Source organism: Chrysemys picta, chromosome 6 (genome assembly GCF_011386835.1).
Source record: "Chrysemys picta bellii isolate R12L10 chromosome 6, ASM1138683v2, whole genome shotgun sequence".
Taxonomy (NCBI): Eukaryota; Metazoa; Chordata; order Testudines; family Emydidae; genus Chrysemys; species Chrysemys picta.
Genome location: NC_088796.1, coordinates 93,871,818 through 93,891,224, shown reverse-complemented (window position 1 = coordinate 93,891,224; position 19,407 = coordinate 93,871,818). Strand labels below are relative to the sequence as shown.

Genomic DNA, 19,407 nt, shown 5'->3' with positions numbered 1-19,407 from the left:
CACAATGGTCATTTATGGTCTTAAAATCTATGAATTTATAATATTAAAGCACAGTTCTTCTCTGAAAAATGATTATTTCTGCTCCCTTACAGACATTCCTTCGGTACCTTCATACACCTCTTTTACTTCTAATTGCACACCATTCCCAGTAATGTTGTTGAATTCAGTGCAGCTTTGCCATATAAATTAGGGTATCAATCATGCCACATAAGTTAGGTGTAATGCATAATATTGTACAAGGGATCGTGGTAGCAGTACAGACAATGATTGCTTAACTTCTTGTTATAATAAAATCATTTAGCCAGGAAGAGACCTCTGCTCATTTCATTCCAACTCCTCCAGAGAGTCAGGACAGATTTCATTAGTCCTAAATCATTCTTGATAGATGGGTGTCTAGTCTAGTGATAATATTTCCAGCTGAAGTGATCCCACAGCCTCCCCTGGCAACTTGCTCTCCTGCCTAACTGTTCTCATAGTTAGAAAGTTTTTCTTAATACTTAACCTATATTTTCCCAGCTGCAGCTTAAGCCTATTACTTTTTATTATGCCCTTGTTGACTAATGAGAATAATTGGTCTGACTCGTCTGTTCTTGAGGAGAGTTTTATTTTTAAAGCTTAATAAGCTATATGGATTTTGCTTAAAATACCAAAGCAGGCAAAAGAAAAAAACTTCAACTGTTACACATCTGTCAGGCAGATTCTGGGGAGAGAGGATTTAAATTATAAATTAATGGAGATATCCTATCTCCTAGAACTGGAGGGGACCTTGAAGGTCATCAAGTCCAGCCCCCTGCCTTCACTAGCAGGACCAAGTACTGATTTTGCCCCAGATCCCTAAGTGGCCCCCTCAAGGATTGAACTCACAACCCCCTGGGTTTAGCAGGCCAATGCTCAAACCACTGAGTTATTCCTCCCCCCACTGTCTTGCTGAGATAGTGTGTCCAGTGGTTAAGGCATGAGACTTTTGTGCTTTAGTCCTGACTCTCCCACTGACTTGACGTCTGATGTTAGGCAAGCTACTTAACCTCTCTGGGATTCAGACATGGCTACGCACAAAGTTGCACTGGTTTAGCATCACACCTTTAGTGTGATGCAATTGATGCAGCTACTGTGCATAGAAAAGCCCTAAGTTTCTCCACTTCCAACATAAAGATAATACATAGAACTGGGTAAACATCTGATATTTTGGCTTGCTGGCAGTTAAATAAATAAATAAATAAATACATAAATAAAAATGTGTTTCAGGTCAAATTAAATGTTTCATTCAAACTGACACAAACACTTCATTCTGATCTTGAGCATTTTTAAAAGTTGTGGGGGGTTTATAATAAAATTGACTAAACAAGAAGTTGTTTCAAATTGAAAAGTCAAAATGCTAACGTTTGCAAATGTTGAAACAAAATATTTTGACTTTTTCAGAATGTTTCTCTTTTTTTGGATACAAACAGAAATTCATGAACCATTTCGGTGTCACCGAATTCGCATTTCTTGCCAACAAATTTCAGTTGAAAATTTTGCCCAGTTCTAATAACATTCACTTTTGTAAAGGACATGAGATTTTCAGATGAAAAAGCACTATAAAGTGCAAAGTATTATTAATCATTGTTATGATGTATTATGGAAGCATAAAACAAAGTAATAATATGATCTTTACAGATTAATTTCCATGCTTAAGAAAATGAGGGACTAGACTGACTGTACTAGCTAAAGTCTCATCTCTTGTCTACACATAAATTATGTCACATTAACTGTACCAGTGTATTTAAAACAGTACAACCCTTTGCATGGGTGCAGTTATACTGGTTTAAATGTGCTTCTACCAATATAGTTGTTCCCATATAGGAAGACAAGGGCACAGTCCCTTAGGTGCTTTTGAAACTCCCAACCTTAAAGCAAATGCCAAGATATGTATGATGGAAATGTGAGTAGAATAGGGCTTTATAATGTTAAGTTCCATAAAGTGGGTGATAGCTCGCCTGGAGCAAGGTGTCTCAGGCTGCAAGTTTTCACTGGTCTTCTAATAAAAAATTAAAGTTAAACTCAAAGAATTGGCCACCTGGCCCTTTAAATTTCAAAACAAAATTTCAAAACCAAGTCTGTTGCACCACTTAAGTGAAGATGCAGTCTGATGGTTAGGCCCAGACCGAGGCCTGGGGCTTTGGTTTAGGACTGAGATTTTCATCTCCTGCCACTGATTCACCTACCACTTCCCCTTTGATAATGCAAGCCTTCTTAATTTTAACTGGTAGTTCCTGATTGGCTGTGTCCTCCTCCCAGCCCTTCTAGGACCTAGTCTTGTTGGTACCCGAAACTGAATGGCTTTTCTAAGCAGGAGGAGTGCCAGGGTGACAAATCCTCCAGCAGGAGGCAGGGTAGACCTGGTACACCCTATCACTAGGGCCCTTACCAAATTCACAGTCCATTTTGGTCAATTTCAGAGTCATAGCATTTAAAAATCATAAATTTGATAATTTAAGCTATTTAAATCTGAAATTTCAGTGTTGTAATTGTAGGGGTCCTGACCCAAAAAGAAGTTGTGGGGTAGGGTTGCAAAGTTATTGTAGGAGGGTTGCGATACCGCTACCCTTACTTCTGCGCTGCTGTTGGCGGCAGCGCTGCCTTCAGAGCTGGGCAGCTGGAGAGCGACGGGTGCTACCCAGGAGCCCAGCTCTGAAGACAGAGCCACTGCCTGCAGCAGCACAGAAGTAAGGATGGCAGGATATAGTATTGCCACCCTTACTTCTGCGCTGCTACCTGCAGAGCTGGGCCCTCAGTCAACAGCTGCCACTTTCTGGCTGCCTAGAAAGCAGCAGCGCAGAAGTAAGGGTGGCATGGTATGGTATTGCCAACCTTACTTCTGCGGTGCTGCTGGCAGGGCACTGCCTTCAGAGCGGGGCGCCCGACCAACAGCTGCTGCTCTCCAGCTGCCCAGCTCTGAAGGCAGCGCAGAAGTAATGGTAGCAATATTGTGACCCCCCCCTAAAATAACCTTGCGACCCCCTGCCACTCCCTTTTGGGTCAGGACCCCCAATTTGAGAAACACTGGTCTCCCCCGTGAAATCTGTATAATATATGGTAAAAGCACACAAAAGACCAAATTTCACGGCCCGTGATCCGTTTTTCATGGCCATGAATTTGGTAGGGCCCTACCTATCATACATCCACGGACATAGACTAAATATCGTCTAAAAAACAGTATGACAAATCCAGCACCCTTCTGTATATAGAACACCTATTGACTTCAGAGGGAGCTGAACTAACTGAGAGGTATAGGTTCAGGGCATATTAGATTTTTTTCATATAAAAATATATATAAACAAAACCTCTCCTGATACTGAAAACTACTTAGCATTCTACTAACACTGAAAAATCCATATAACAGGAAAACATAAATAGTTATAACCATCTGGCTATCCTTATCAACCTATTTCTACCTTTCTGAGATACAGTGATGTAATGTGTTATAAAAACACCTACCTCCATTGGAAACATTAAACTTGACTCCAAATTCTCCTCCAGGTCCTCCAGGACTGTGACTAGCTGTTAGAATAATTCCGCCAGCTGCTTTGATCTTTCGGATAATACATGAAACAGCAGGTGTGGATAAGATGCCATTCTGGCCAATAACCAATCTTCCAATCTAAATGAACCAGAAAAATAAGTTTAATTACATTTGAGTGATGCTGGCATTTCATCTCTGAATGTTACCAACTTGCTAAATAATTATATCTATATATGTATATATAATATATAGAAATATGGCTCAATTCCCAACGTGGCTGGAAGCCCAAGACCTATAATGCCAGTATTTAAGCTATCTCTGGACCAACTACTGTATAACTAAGAATTCTGGAAGTTAATCTGTTAGACCTCTGCTGATGACAGACAATGTTTAGAATTCTATAGTGTGAAGTAGCCATATGTGGTCAAACTAGCTACTCCTAGTAAACAAATATTTCTTACAAAGATACAACTTACATTAATATATGGTAGGACTGAATTTGACCTTAACCTTAAAAAATAAAAAATGTAACCCTCAGTAAAAATTCATTAACTTCACCTGTGCAATTTGCTGACATACTTAATTAACTTACATAAATTGTAAAGCATTTTTGCACCAGCTATTTCATTATTTAGATAGCACACTTATACCTAAACATAGACAAATTGGACTTTTTAGACACTATTGGCCAAATTCTGCTTTCAGTTACACAGCTGGGAAGCTGGAGTAACTCCACTGAAGTCAATGAGCAGGATTTGGTCTAAAGTAGACAGTAAAGCAGAGGCACCCAAACTTTGGAGGGTCACACTGGCCATTTGCCAAGAACGATATTTAGGCCCCAGGCCTGCTATTGGATTCACATAGGCAGAACTATGCACCTACACAGAGCCCCATGGAAATCAATGGGGCCTCACACAAGTGCAAACGTCAACTGTGTGGATCCGATTGCAGGGCTGTCGCTTTAATTAGCATAATCGAGAGCAGATAGCAACTGCCTTTCACAGAGTGGCCTTTCAGCTGGATCAAGGAGATCACTGCATGCTAGGGCCTACAGTCTCTGTGAGTCATACCTCTATATCTAAGATAAGGACACCAATGCCCTGGCTGTAGAACACTGTGACCTGCATTTGGCCTGCAGGGTCACTCTTTGGCTAGTCCTGCTGAAAAAAAAGTGTGAACCCCAAGCTATATTTGAACACAAGAAGTTCCTGTCCATTCTTAAAATACAGCAACTTTTCAAGGGGCAGTTATTAAACATGGACTCAACGCAGTCAGTATTAAGTGAAAATCCACCCCAAAGTTACAATTTGAAAAACCTTATTCTCACCCCTAGATGGACACTACAGTTTCAGCTCAATATAAATATAATCCAGGAATCATAAATATATGTACAGGCATTTTATAAAAGAGTTCTAGTTAATGGGAAACGGGCAGATGATAAAACCAGTGGGAGAGGTTAATGTCACAGACGAATAATGAGGCATTTGCATGCAGAACATTAAAGGGATGTTGTCGGCTTGAGTTGTCTTTTTTTTAAACAGACTTATTTTAAAAATGCCAGTCAGTGTCTCTTTAAAAGAAAAGTTAGTACAGGAGTACAGCTCCCCCTCCCCTGCTAAAAGCAGGAGACCTCTGTCTCCTGTCCCCTTCTCTCTGGCTTGGGGAAAGTAAAGATAACCCATCCTCATCGGCTACTGAAATGGAGACTCACCAGGCAGGAGACTGAAGTAGGAGCAATTGAAGTTCCTGGGGCTCCCATCTTTCCTACCATAGGGAAGCAGCAGCAGCATACAGTGAAGTAGAGATTTCCCTTATCTTGTCTCCTCTATATTAAGATCTGTTCCCTCTCCTCCCCTTCCCTCTCACTCTAAAGGCAGAGAAGGACAGAAGAGGAGACATGCTTCCCTTAGCTTGCCCCCCCACTCCATGCGGAAAGCACTGTCATGGCCCTGGTCAGCTCCTTCTCCCCGCATGGCAGTCCACAGTGCATGCATGCAAGACTGAATTGTGGAGAGACAAAGGGGAGAATGTGGGGTATAGTAGGATTGAGTGGTTGAAGAAGGAAGGAGAGTACAGAAGTAGAGCTGGGCAGGAAACAGTTCTCCCATCTCATGAAACATTTTCAGAATTTTGGAAATGTTTCCCATTCTGAATTAGGATGAAAAGTCAACATTTCAAAAATGTTCATGAACCAAAAATCTGGGGGGCAAAATTGGTTCAGGTCAATTGAAAAGTTTCATTTTAATAATTTCAAAATCTTTTTATGTTTGAACTGGAAAACCAAACATTTTGATTCAAAAAATGTTAAAATGGTATGTTTCAACACTTCTGAACCTTTTTTTTTTTAAATTGTGTCGAGAAATTTGTCAAAACTGACCTTTCCTACAAAAAAGTTGCGGTTTTCCTGAATCTGCATTTTTCAGTTTTCCAACCAGATCTATACAGAAGTGCCTAGAGGTGAAAAATTGAGAGTGCCACATATGGAGAGGAATGGAGAAAGTGGAGAACAGAGGGCAGGTGTGATGGGGTGTATGAACCTCACACTGGTTAACCATGGGTTAACAGGAGTCATTTAGGCCACTGGAGGAGTATTAGGCATAATTGGTGATCATACCAGCTATGGAGGAGCTGGGCTTTCAATAAAGGGAGCACTGAGCAACAGAGGGAAGGCCGGGGAGAGATCCAGGAGAGAGGTAACTGGGAGCTTCCTCTCTTGGGCTAAAGACAGAGGGTCCCAAGCCAGGAGGAAGCCTGGTAGGCCAGGGACAGTGAATCCTGGGCCCAAGTGACCATCATGAGTAGGAGTAACCCTCATGGGAGCCAGCAAAACCCAGTGATAGTAAAGTATAAGGGGTATTTGAGGGTCTGCAGTGAGAGACAAAAGAACTCTGCAGTCACTCGCTGGAAGCAGGGGAGTAGAAAGTGGAGAGACTTGTGGAAGGTCTGTAGGTGAGGAGGAAGCCTGAGGAGAGAAGATACAAGATTGGAGCAAGCTCCTGTGGCTGACCCTGACACAACTGGATCTCTGGGGAGAAGCCCTGGGAACGGTTGCTTGCTTGTTACAAAAAGCCCAGGAAGGAGCTGAGGAAAAGGCCTAAAGAAAGGTTAATGGTAGGAAGGAGTCCAGGGAAGAAGCTGCAAGATATTTGATAGAACAGATCTTGGCTATTTGTCCTAGAGTCCCTAGACTAGAACTTAATGTAGGGGTTGGGCCACTGGTAAAGTCGTGTAAAGCCACCTGACATAAGGGGATAAGGACAATTCCGAGCCTAGAGAGAAGGATGTGACAACAACTGGATCCAGAGTCACCTGACACAGGGTCTAGGAATTATTTGTTGGACGTTTGACTTTTCATTACCCTCAAAGGTGGGGCCTTAAACATGACCTGGCCACAGGGCCAAGTCACAAAACAAGAGACCACCGCAGAACTGGAGCAATGGTCGGCGGGGGTACTAGAGAACATAGAACTGCTACACCAAACCCAGCCACAAGGGGGGCAAGCCAGCAGTCAGTCTATTCTTCCACAGGAAGTTCTGATGGAAGAAGTGGTGGAAAACTTACTGATAGAGAGAGATGAAAAATTAAAGAAGAAAAGAGAGGTAGACAGACGGGATGGGCAAAAGACTAGGGTTGAAATCCTGGAACCAGAATTTCACCCCCAAAACATTTGAGAGACATAGTCCAAAACACCGTAAAGGTTGCTAAGTACTAGTGAGACTTTTCCTTCTGAACAAACCCTGGTTTTAGGTAATGAATCTCAGAAGGTTGTGAGAAAAGTATGTGAAGCAATGTCTCTATCTTGCATCTTAAAGGAAAATTCATGATTAAATGGGAATGAAGCTGTCACATCTTTTCAAATCAAAGTTGTGGGCACCATCATGTCTTTATTCTTTTTCAATAGTATTAGTTAAAGCTGCAATAGGGAATTGTAACTCATGGTACGGTATCAGACACCAGTAAGGAGAGCAGGATGGCAAGTCACTTCTATTACAGATGTTGGATTGCATTCCATAGGGAATCTTGCTTCCTGTACTCTGGTCCTGCTTGAAATTCTTTCAACATAGATCCTTGGTTATATATCACATTGGAAAAAAAAGTTCCCCAGCTTTTCAGTGCCAAGCACTCTGGAATTTTGTATCTTGGAGTATTTGAACTCTCTGAGGAATGTGACAGAGATAATTGGATGCTAATTCAACTTTTGCTACTGGCTGCTAGGTCAGTTATTTGTAGAAGGTGGAAAAACCCTGACTCTCCATTCATTTTGGACACAGTTCAACAGGCTGGGACCTTTCAGCTCTATAAAATCTGTGCAGCTGTACTTTGATAAGGCTTAGAAATTCACTCACCTAATGTGTGCTTCTGTGGATTATTTTAGCAAAAAACAGATTATGTAAATTGGAATGTTTGACAGCTAAACTAAGCACAAGATACTTTTTTTCCCCAACACTTACAAGTGGTTTTTCACGGTCTATCACAGCTTTGTGCTTTTAAACTGTTCAGAACATTACATTTGATTAACTGATCTTTCTATTTTGAGATTTGATTGGGATATTAACCTCACATTCCCCCCACAATTTTATGCTGCTGATATTCATGGTGACTGTACATGTTTTTGTTGGGGGGAGGGGGAGGGGGAGGCAGGCAAAGAAAAAAAAAGATTTCAAAGTTGTGTTTATTAACTATAGAAAGTCTTCAAATAGTGTTTTACTTCTTAACAAAATACATATCTACCCTACTAGAACTGTTTGGGGGGGGGGAGGAAATCCTGCAGAAAATATTGATGAAAACAAAAGTTTTTGTCCCCAAGCAAACAAAACAAAAATCCTAAAATGTGTGTTTTTTTTATTTTTTCAATGTAAAGTCAAAAACGTTTCCATGGAAAGCAGACACAATCTGTGAAAATGTTCATTTAGTTAAAATCCCAATTTTCTGTTGAAAACCAGTTTTTCCACAGAAAATTGTTTTTAACCAGACATACTGGAGGCAGTATATGTGTATTTAATATGAATATTTGATACTGAATTTTTATCTACTTAATAGATGTTTTGAATAATGTGCTTTCTATTCCAGCTTCATGAGATCAGTCCTTCCATACATAGTCCTAAAACTGAATAATTAAAATCAGCCTCCACAAATATGGAATTTAGTGCAAGTACTACATATAAACACAGCTGGTCATTTGTGCTATCAGAAAGAGAGTGGGAGAACACAACTTTATGTATTCCTAAACCTTACAGTGAATGTCATTTGTGCATGTTGGAGTTGCATGAATCTATTTGTTTTGGGGGGATTCTCTCAGACACTATCAGCCTTTGAATTAACTGCATCACTGCTGGACTCCCCTGCAACCTCTTTCAGATGGCAGAATAAAGCAGTCTTCTTCCAAGTGTCAACATTTGAAATGCTGTCACTTCACTGCTGATTAACAAACTATAGGGGGCAGTACTAAAAGTACATTTTTTCCAGGCTGGACATTTTAGTTCACTCAATGTGAAATGAAACTGATTTTTCACTAACTGACAAAAGCTACTTTATGGGCACATAGTGCTTTCCCCACCTTTTAAGGCATTCTGTGATCCTCAAGTGAAAGGTGCTATATTATCGTTTCCTTCATTCAACAGTTCAGGATTTCAAACTGCTTCACAAACACTTTCCACTTTCCCTATGCATAACTGCTGAAATACAATCCCTCTGAGACAGAACAAGGAAGCCATTTCGCCCTGCAAAATAGCTTCCACTTATTGTGGCCTGATTTTTGACAGATGCTTTTTTTCCCCTTAGAAAATGGACAGGTCAAAAAACTTCATCCACCAGGAGACAAGTGGAAACCACCAGAATCTAAATAAATATTTCAGACCAGTTTTAGACCCAGGTTTGCGAGAGGACAGGCCTGCATTTTTACTGCTACACCTCCTACTGCTTTATTCCACCTAGTACTGTGCAACTATTATAAGCGGAAATAGAGAAATATTCTGAGTTGTTTTGAATTAGATTCTGTCCTTTTATGGCTTCTTTTCTGTCTGTGCGGCTGCTTTTAGAAAACAAGCCACTTCTCTCAAGAAGATCCTTATATCGGTGTTGTCACTTAACCGCAACAGCCAAACAACACTGAGGGGTTTGAGAAAATACACAGAATTGCTTGACAGAGTGCAACAAATTTCTGCTAGCCTCCAAAACTCTTTATGTATGAATATTTCTTTAAGAAACACAGAGGCATGTGGAAAACATATTAAAAATGTCTGTTTTGCATCTCAGCTCCCCCCCCCCTTTATTTTAAAAAATAATGAAGCCTGTAGAAAGGCTGCCATCTATGGCAATGACTCAATCTTCCAACTACAGCTGTCAGAGATGTGTGCCAGCTTTTAAACAGAGTTGCATATATACAAGCCAAAGGGAGTTGACAGGAATTATACTTTGCAAAATGCATGAGAACAAGGCTGAATCTATGGAAGTGTTCAACTATGAATGCGTATCTATTGCAGATCAGAGTAGATTACATCAACATACATGTCCAGTTCTATATTCTTGAAGAAGTTGTGTGTTTTGATGTTTTTGTACACAAAACCAAGTTATTTTAATATTAAACAAAGGAAATACATTCAACATGACTCAGAATGCACAATTAATGTATTATACAGTGTGATCTTTTAACTGCTTTGTCATTTATAAGTATTTCTGTTTACTTACACTGCAGATTCTATTCTCCCATTGAAGTGGATGCTTTAATTCCCATTATTAACATTAATCTGAGTAAATTCCTTGCTCTCAGGAAGTAATACAGGCATGGGTTTTGGAACTACAGGTGCTGCACCCCCTGACTTGAAGTGGTTTCCTTCATATATGGGGTTTACAGGTTGGTTCAATGGCTCTCAGCACCCCTGAATACAGGGATCTCATTTCTACACTAAGGATGTTGAAGTGACTATACAAGTTCTGATAGCTAAATATTTGTGCTATGTATCAATAATGATCCCCACTGCAAAGAACTCATCTCTTGAATCCTTGTGTGAAGCTCTGAAGTGCCCCCGTGAAAAGGTCTGAAGGCTGTGAAGAACTAAACTAGTCATCCCCATGGAGCCTCTTCACCCAGGTATTTCTCACACACACACACAATCTTGTCACAAATGCTGCATGTTTTGTGTCAGAAGCAAACATTAAACTGACATTTAATTCTCTTTAAATAATCAATTCTCAGATTTATTGACCTGACATTTAATCATCTGGTTTGGAAAAGTCAAACTGGTGCTCATTTACCCATTTCTAATTAAAGCGCAGATAATACGCCCCTCACATCACTTGATACTGCTATGGCATGAAAAGCGTACCTCTGACACTCAAAGATTTCAACTGCTGCAAGACTACAATCATTTAAAGTTCTTTATAATACTACATTCTGTATTGTATTCCACATTAGTTTCTGTCATTTTGTGTATAGCATCTGCAGCAAGACAAAGACCAGACTTTTAGCAAACTTAAGGCTGAAAGAATGGCTACCCTAACAAATATTTTGCCAGATTACTTTTAAGCATTGCTGCCACATGCAGCTGTGCATTTTCAGACGATACAGTAGATTAACATGGAGTCACTTAATTTTTTTTTATTCTCCCAGTAATCTCTCACATGCTTCAGTCAATTAAGCTTGAAAACACATGAAGCAAGTAGATTATGTCCTGAACACTGTGGATCTCTGCTTTCATATCCTTTACTATGGCCTCCCCTGTTTTTGTATGGCCGAGCAGCATGCTACAACAAGGGGCAGAGATAGTATTAATTATTTATACAGTACCAGCAGGGTTTACATGGAATATAATGGAAAATACAAACAATGTTGTATTAAAAAGACAACTGGAAAATACCCAAGGCAGCAGGCAGGCAAGTTAAACTGCTAAACTCAAGCATTATTAAGTGTGGCAGTACATCCCTCTCTGTGGAACATTGCTATGCAATACGGGGGGAAATGAACACCATTGAGAGTTCCTATCTGCCCAGTGAGACCAAGTGATTCCATTTATAAACTTAAATCTACCATATACTCTGAATCGGCCAACCATCAGCTGTTCACATCACAATAGATTGGGGAGGGGGGGCTTTCACCCTGATTCCTTCTGACTTTAGGACACCAAGACAAAATCATTGCAGTGCTGAGCAGGAAAGCAAGATCATGCCAAAAAGTGGTTCTCCTACCTCATAGCACTGCAAAGACTGCGTTTTTCACATGGCTATTGAGGCAGTAAGCAGGTGCAGAAAGTGGGACATGATTCTCTCTGCTCCTGCAATCGCTTTTGTGGCCAAATTACAGCATCCTGGCTCTGTTGGATCTCTTTTCCCAAAATCCAGCCCATCAGCCAGGTATCTTTGCAGGATGTGATTACCAGCCGGTCCCATATGGGCCTTCAACATGCAGCTCAAGAGCACAACCAGCAGCTAGCCACTGCTGGCTAACCCATCCCTACTCTGGTCGCACATAATTCAGAATCAAAAGAAGTATACATTGGCTACCATGCTGAGTGAGCCAGAGTGTGGCTGCCCTGTAGTGGGACCCACAGACGGAATGCTGGGTGACTCACAAAACAAGAACAAGGGGGCATCCAGGCCACTAAATGACAACACATTTAAAACTGATAAAAGAAAATCTTTTATTATTTTTACATACCGGAGGCATGATTTACCATAGGATTGGCTGTGCCTCCTCCATGGTAGAGATGCAAACTGAGTTTGACTGCACAATTTGGCCATCACCCTCCTGGAACTCTGGCCTGGGTAAAGGCTCTGAATACAATTTAATCAAGGCATCCCTAGGTTTCCTTTGATCCTTCTTGGGGGCAGCTCATGTCTCTCCCTGCAACACCAGTGCCTCTCCTTTGAGTGAATTCCTTCTCTCCCAAGGAGGGGGCTCTTCTGCTTTCAGGAGTGATCCCTTTCTCTCCCCTACTTTCATGGTTAATAACACAAGGAGTTATCCAAGCTGATATGATGATAAATTAGCTATGTCCTCAGGAAGGTTAAGATACTTTACCAGCAGACATATTTTCATTGTAAAAGTATACAGCATATTGTTAGTATTAGCTCAAAAATCTAAAGTAATAATTAAGCTTTCTGTGATATTAGAGGAAGTGGATGTGTAAATTTGCTGGGGAGGTGAAGAGTCATTGTGTGTGGAGGCAGGAAGGTATTTGAATGTCAGTGTAGCCTTACCTGTTGGTCTCCTGGAGTTATAATGACTGCACTGTCAGGGAATGTATCAAAGTAACCTTATATCTAAGGGTTTGTGTGGGAATTGTGAGGAGAAATTTGCCCCCTGACAAACACAACTTGGAGTGACACTAACAGAGCAAACTCTGTGTCTGACAAAAATTCCCATAATTCAGCAGGGGGAGCTCTGCTCCAACAAAGCACAGAAAGTTTGTCAAATTGACCTCATAAGAATGGCCAGTGAAGACCCAAAAGAAGTGCTGGGGTGGAAAAGGGAGGGCAAAATGGGGAATGTGACAGGGAGATTGAAGAGACCAGAGAGAAATAGGCAGGGACACAGGCACAGGCGCCGACTTCCCCTCTGTCCGGTGGGTGCTCAATCCTCCCGCACCCCTGGCCCTGCCCCGCCCCCATTCCACCTCTTCCACAAAGTCCCCGCCCCTGCCCCGCCTCTTCTACACCTCCTCCCCTGAGCGCGCTGCATCCCCGCTCCTCCTCCTCCCCCTCCCTCCCGGAAAGTCCTAAGTGCCGCCAAACAGCTGTTAGGCAGCGGGGGGGAGGGAGGGGAAGAGCACTGGGTGGGAGGGAGGGGGAGGAGCGGGGATGCGGTGTGCTCGGGTGGGGGAGAAGGAGGCGAGGAGTGGGGAGTTTAGCTGCCAGTGGGTGCGGAGCACCTGCTAATTTTTCCCTGTGGGTGCTCCAGCCCCGAGCACCCACAGAGTCGGCGCCTATGGACACAGGCCTCTGGCCAACAGGGAGTCTTACCCCTGGTGCTATCTGGACCATTGGTTCACCAATCCCTGATCCTCTAGCTCCTCTGATTCTTGGTGCCCACCCTCCTAGTTCCTCAGCCCCTTAGGCCTCATGGCCACCACCTCCTCTGCACTCCTGGTTCCCCCAAAAGCTGGCTCACACTTGTGTTTGTGGAGCTAGACCCGGATCCACGAAGATGTTTAGGCTCCTAATGTCCATTGACTTCAATGAAAGGTAGGGGACCTTTGTGGATCTGGGCCGCAGCGGCCAGCTAGGTTACACGAAAGGAGAGCTCCTGCTGCGGCATCCTGCTCCTGGCTCAGAACACCAGGACTCCCTTGCTTGGTGAGCCCTAACAGGTCCTCTGGGCAGCGATGGTAGGGAGAGCTACTTTCTGCTGCCTTTTCCTCCAACAGTCATCCTAAATGTCTATCCATAGCCTCCTTCAGCCTGCCTCCATTGCCCTGCACACTCCTCCATGGCTAACCACCATAGATGCTTTCATCCTCATGCCTCCCCAGAGTTCTGCTCATGCCCTATACTTCCTGTGCCACTGCACAAAGTCCCTCGCTGCCCAGCGCCCTGTGCCCTCCTCCAGTAAGCTCTTGATACGTAATAATCGTCTGTTTCAAAATCTCTCTCGTCTATCAGCTCATGTTTGCTAATCTCATTTCTAAAATATGTTTTCACCAAAATAACTTTTAAATGTTAACATCACATCAGAGATATTGTAAAGATGAATTACTGGGTACAATTTGAAATGTGTACAATGTTTACTTTCAAATTTAAAAGAACCCACAGAAAGGACTGAAAAACAGGTTTAAAATTTTCATAAAGTTTTCTCTGCAAAAATTAGTAAATTACTACTAAAGATTACATAGAAAATTAAACTCTCAAAGAGTTATTGTGACAAATTTGAAGAGTCAAATAAATCATTAAAATAAAAAATAGAGGGATTTTAGTCCTGCTTTAAGTGGAAATTTCAAGGCAACATTAACTATGGCTACGTAACTGATATCTCCAGAATAAATATATGTACCCATTTATACATGTGAAAGAATTCATCAGAAGAACTGATCATTTTATGCTTCTCTGAGATTTTTGACAGCAAAGCAGAACGTACTGCAAGCAACTGCAGCACTAGTCAATATAAATAATTTGTTTGCCACTCTTGTCTTTTTCCAATACGTTTAGGTCTAAAAACAATAGAGAAGAAATTATTTTCATAGTGATATACACACAGCACAAGGTCAAAACATGTAAGTGCTTTCACTGTGAAAAATAACTTACTTCACTTCTGCATTCTTGAAAAATATCCATTCTGCAATAAGTACAAACTTGATATACACCTACTGAATTTTCAGTCATTCCACAGGGTTCAATTTTCTCATGCAGAGTCAAAAAGCATTTCTCAGCTTCCCTACCAACCTCAGTCTAAAATAAGGAGTCAAAGAGCATGATAACACTGCTTCTGTGGATTTTCAGGATCACCCTGGTTATACATCAAAAAATCTCTACCCTGCTGAAGTCTCACGGCACATCCTAAAAGGCATATCAAACAGCATTAGGCATACAGCTCAGGCATTAGATACGCATATGAAAAGGTCAGATTGAAAGTAACAATCCTTTACATTTTTAGTATCTATTCAATACCACCCACATCTAAAAGCATTTTCCCCCTTCTTACATGATGTCTCTAATTCTGACTGCTCCTTTTTCTCATTACCACTTGCCTGTGATATTAGAGTAAAAGTTCTTTGAGGCACGGACCACCTTTTCATCGTATATATTACAGTATCCAGCACAATGGGGCCTTGCTCTCTGAGTGGCACAACTGAGTGCTACCACAATACAATTAAAATACTAATAAATACAAATTCCTTCTGGATTGAGAAGATGAAGAGCCAAATACAACTGAAACATTTTCCTCTCAGTTTTAAATAATCTGTTTTATCACCAGCAAATAAAATATTAAAATCCACAACAAAATAAAACATAACATTTAGAGACAAAGAAAGCAATACATGCTCATCAGACCATCTATGGTAAACCAGAGGGAATTACTGCCTTTGATCCATGGGTTTATGGGCATGTCTCTGCGTCTTTGTTACTAAAGTAGTAAATTAAAGTTAAAATTAAAGCTAAACCCATAATGTCATGACACTACATTTTGTCATTTTGAGACAAAAATCAAAAGGAAATAATGAGGAGACGTGCAGAAAGGGGGCTTTTAAACATGGAAAAGAGAGATGAGAAATATGGCTCGGATCTTTGACAAGAAGGAAGGAAACGTGGGTGTAATATGTGAAGGGTGTGGGAGAAGGGTGACCACGGATGGGCAAAGGATGGAATAGGGAGAAACAAGCGTTGATGCCAGCGGTGCAGTAGTGGGGAGAAGAGCATAGTGGGTGGAGGGGTGCTAAAGATGGAAGAGTGGTTTCAGAAAAGGAAAAACGTGGGTGCAATGGGTGGCAGGGCAGACAAGGGAGAGAATGGGCAGATGCAGCATGTGAAGAAGAGGGAAAGAATAGAGGGTTAGAGTAGGGAGGGGAGGATGAAAAGTGAGAGGAGGAAATCATGGATGAGTGCAGACAGGGAAGGGAAAAGGAGAGTGAGACTGCAATAGGCTGATGGATGAAGGTGGGAATATGGGGTTGTAATGTGTGAAGGAGCAAAAGAAGATATAGAGATGCATTATGTGGATGGGCATAGGGATGACAGTGGAAAGGGTGAAGTTGGGGAATTCTCTTGGTGGATGGGCCTAGAGAAAATGGGGGTGCAGTAAGTAGGGTTGCCAATTTTGGTTGGACGTATTCCTGGAGATTTAATCACATGACATAATCTTCAATTAAAGGTTGATCTTTAATTCCTGGAGACTCCAGGGCAATTCTGGAGGGTTGGCAACCCTAGCAGTAAGTGGAAGGATTAGCTAGATTGGTGACAGTGTGTGCATGATACAGCACACTGCCACCATAGGTGCCAGAACTAGGGGTACTAGGGATGCTGCTGCAACCCCCCTGCTTGAAGTGGTTTCCATTATATACACAGTTTACAGTTTGGTTTAATGGCTCTCAGCACCCCCACTATACAAGTTGTTCCAGCACCCCTGACTGCCACAAGGATGGGTGGGTGCAGTGAATGGATGAAGGGAGCAGTGGGCACAAGGGTATGCAGGGTGGGGAGTGGAAGCCACAAAGCTGCAGTGGGCAGGTGGGGAAGCAGACAGCACAGGATTGTGGATGGTGGGGAAGTGGAGTACCCTGGGCTGCACAAGATGGCTGGGGGAAGCAGAGGACATGGGGATGCAAAAGGTGCAGTGGGTACATGAGAGACAGCGGTACTGGGGCTGCAAAGAGAGCAAGGGACTGCAGCATGTAGGTGACATGGGGAAATGGAGAGCATAGGGGTTGATGTGGGAGCAAAGGACATAGGTTTGCTGTTGGTGGATGAGTGCAGGAGGGGCCACAGAAGGGAGTGGAGGGAGCACAGAAGCTGCAGGGAATACAGAGGGCCTGGACCTGCAATGGCAGGATTAAGGCACAGAGGGCATGAGGATTCAATGGATGGGTGGATAGTGGGGAGCAGAGGGTACAGGGCTGCAGTGGGTGAGTGCCTAGTGGAGAGCAGAAGGCAAAAGAGTGAGGTGGGTGGATCGGGGCATGATTGGTGGTGCAAATGGCACACGGCTGGACTGGGGCAAGGAGAGGCAGAGGCCACAGGGCTGTAGCAAGTATGTGGATATTGGGAAGCAGAGGACCCAAGGACTCAGTGAGAGAAGGGGGAAGAACTGGGTGGGGAGGGGGTTGCAGAGAGCAAGGGGGTCAGTGGGTACAGGAAAACAGTGGGTGTGGGGGATGCAGAGGGCACAGGGCATGGGGCAATGGGGTCCTGAGGGCAGAGTGTGCCAAGGGCACAGGGGGCAATGAGGGCATGAAGGAGGGGGGTGCTGAGGCCCCAGGGGCAATGGGTGGGGGTGGTGCACAGGGAGAACAGAAGGGGCAATGGGTGAGGGTGCAGCAGGCACAGGGGGAGTGGTGAGAGGATGCAGAGAGTGGAGGTGCTGAGGCCCCAGAAGGAACAATGGACCCAGGGGAGCAGAGGGTAGTGGGCAATGGGTGGGAGCTGCAGAGAGCAGGCAGGGGGAAATGGGTGGTGGTGCAGCAGGCACAGGGAGCAGTGAGGGGATGCAGAGAGGGTGCTGAGGGCCATGGGGAGCAGAGGGGGCACTGGGTGGGGGGGAGCAGACTGCACGGGGGGCAGTGAAGGGATGCAGAGGGGTGCTGAGGGCCCAGGGGGGCAGAGGGGCACTGGGTGGGGGAGGCAGAGGGCACGGTGGGGCAATGAGGTGATGCGGGGGGATGCTGAAGGCCCAGGTGGATCAGAGGGGCAATGAGTGTGGGGTGCCGAGCGCACGGGAGCGAGCGGTGAGTGCGGGGGTGCCGAGGGCTGGGAGCTGCAGCTCGGCTGGCTCACCCCGTTGGCCGCGGCCATCTGCACGACGATCTCGGTGGCGGTCCGGCTGAAGTACCTGCCGTCGCTCCCCACCACCATAGTGCAGCCCTGGCGGTCGCGCAGGTCGATGGAGGAGAGCAGGCTCTGCACGAAGTTGGGCAGATAGTTGCGCTGGCCCTCGAAGAGCCCCGTGGGCCGCCGCAGCCCCCCGCCGCCCGTCGGCCTCTGGTCCTCGTAGGGGGCGGTCTGCACCGTGAGCACCGGGATGGGGCTCCCCTCCATCGCTGCCGCCGCAGGAACGTGGCTCCTCGCGGCCGCCCCAGCGGCTCCCCTCGCCTCTGCACGGAACCGGCTGCCGAGGGTTAATCCAGCCCCCTCGGCCGCCTGCCTCGCCTCGCTTCAGCGACTTGGCAGCGAGCGCCGCCCCCGCCGCCTTGGGCTCGCCTTGCCCCGGCCCGAGCTTGGCGGACTCTCGCCTCGAAAACTGCTCGGGAAACTTAGCCGGGAGCAGAGGAGACGCCGGGGCTCCTCGCCGCCCGCTCTCCTCCCTCCACTGCGCGCTGGGCGGCGAACTACCTCCTCTTTTTGAACAAGGACACCCGGGGCTTGCCAAAGCTTTGCCCCAGCCCAAAATAACCCTGGAAAGAGAAGCTGAGAATTGTTTTCCCCTGCCAGAGATGTAACTGGAGGCGGGGGCGGGGGGATGTCTGAGCGTCACGCATTTGTTCCAGGGGATCACGTACTGTCAGCCCTGGAGCTTTCCGTCTTGCACAAAGCAATCCCAACCCCTGGTGGCTCAGAAATCAAGCTGGCGGGCTGCTGGCCTGCAGCAACTGAACAGCTGGGGATTTCAAGTACAGAGTGCTTCAGCGCTGTGCCAGATCAGTAATAATGTAATGAGAATTTTCACTTCTGTGGCACCTCCTATCTGAGAATCTCAACGGGCTTCACAAATATTAATGAGGGAATCTCACAAGACCCACGTGAGCTCGGGAAGATACAGATAGGGAAACTGGGGAATAGAGGGTCTCCAAGGAAGCCTACGGGAGATTCAAGAATGTAAGAGTAGCATTAAATCAAATCCTGTGCCCCGTGCTTATTTTGTGATTAAATAGGTGCTGGGCTCAAACAATTTTTTTTTCCACACATCAAGCCCAGAGAGTTGATGCAGCAGAGGTGCCAGGGGTATGAACTGCCACGCCTAAAGGAGACAGGGCACAAATTAAGCACTGCCTGTGACTTTACTACAATGCCATCCTTGCACACGGACTCTCTTAAAAGGGGACAGTTCATAGAGGTCTGCTGCACTGATATTCCTCAACGATCCAGGATACTAACCCCAGGGAAATTTAATGGATTTCTCTTCTAATAATTCCATTGCTGAGGAATCGTTTGGTACCGGGACAACCACTTGATCTACCTGCCTGAGGTTTCCCATTTAGAAAACTGAGATCACTTTCTCACAGGGATGTTGTGAGGATTGGTGAATTCATAGGTATAGAGTACTT

At 44.3% G+C, this 19,407-nt stretch overlaps 1 protein-coding gene across 3 annotated transcripts in view; it reads right to left on the bottom strand.

The window, feature by feature from the left end:
• PGM5 (phosphoglucomutase 5) overlaps positions 1-18,629 on the bottom strand; it is a 120,886-nt gene extending 102,257 nt beyond the window's left edge. The window contains exons 1-2 of one of the 3 annotated variants that reach the window (XM_065550481.1): positions 17,921-18,629; positions 3,478-3,640 (exon numbers count right to left, since the gene is read on the bottom strand). In XM_065550481.1, the coding sequence (XP_065406553.1) occupies positions 3,478-3,640; positions 17,921-18,181 (424 nt within the window). In that variant the 5' untranslated portion in view covers positions 18,182-18,629. Of the gene's footprint in view, positions 1-3,477; positions 3,641-5,213; positions 5,277-17,920 lie in introns of those variants that run through there. The other 2 variants (XM_065550480.1, XM_065550482.1) reach the window with 2 other exon arrangements.
• Positions 18,630-19,407: the final 778 nt, after the last annotated feature.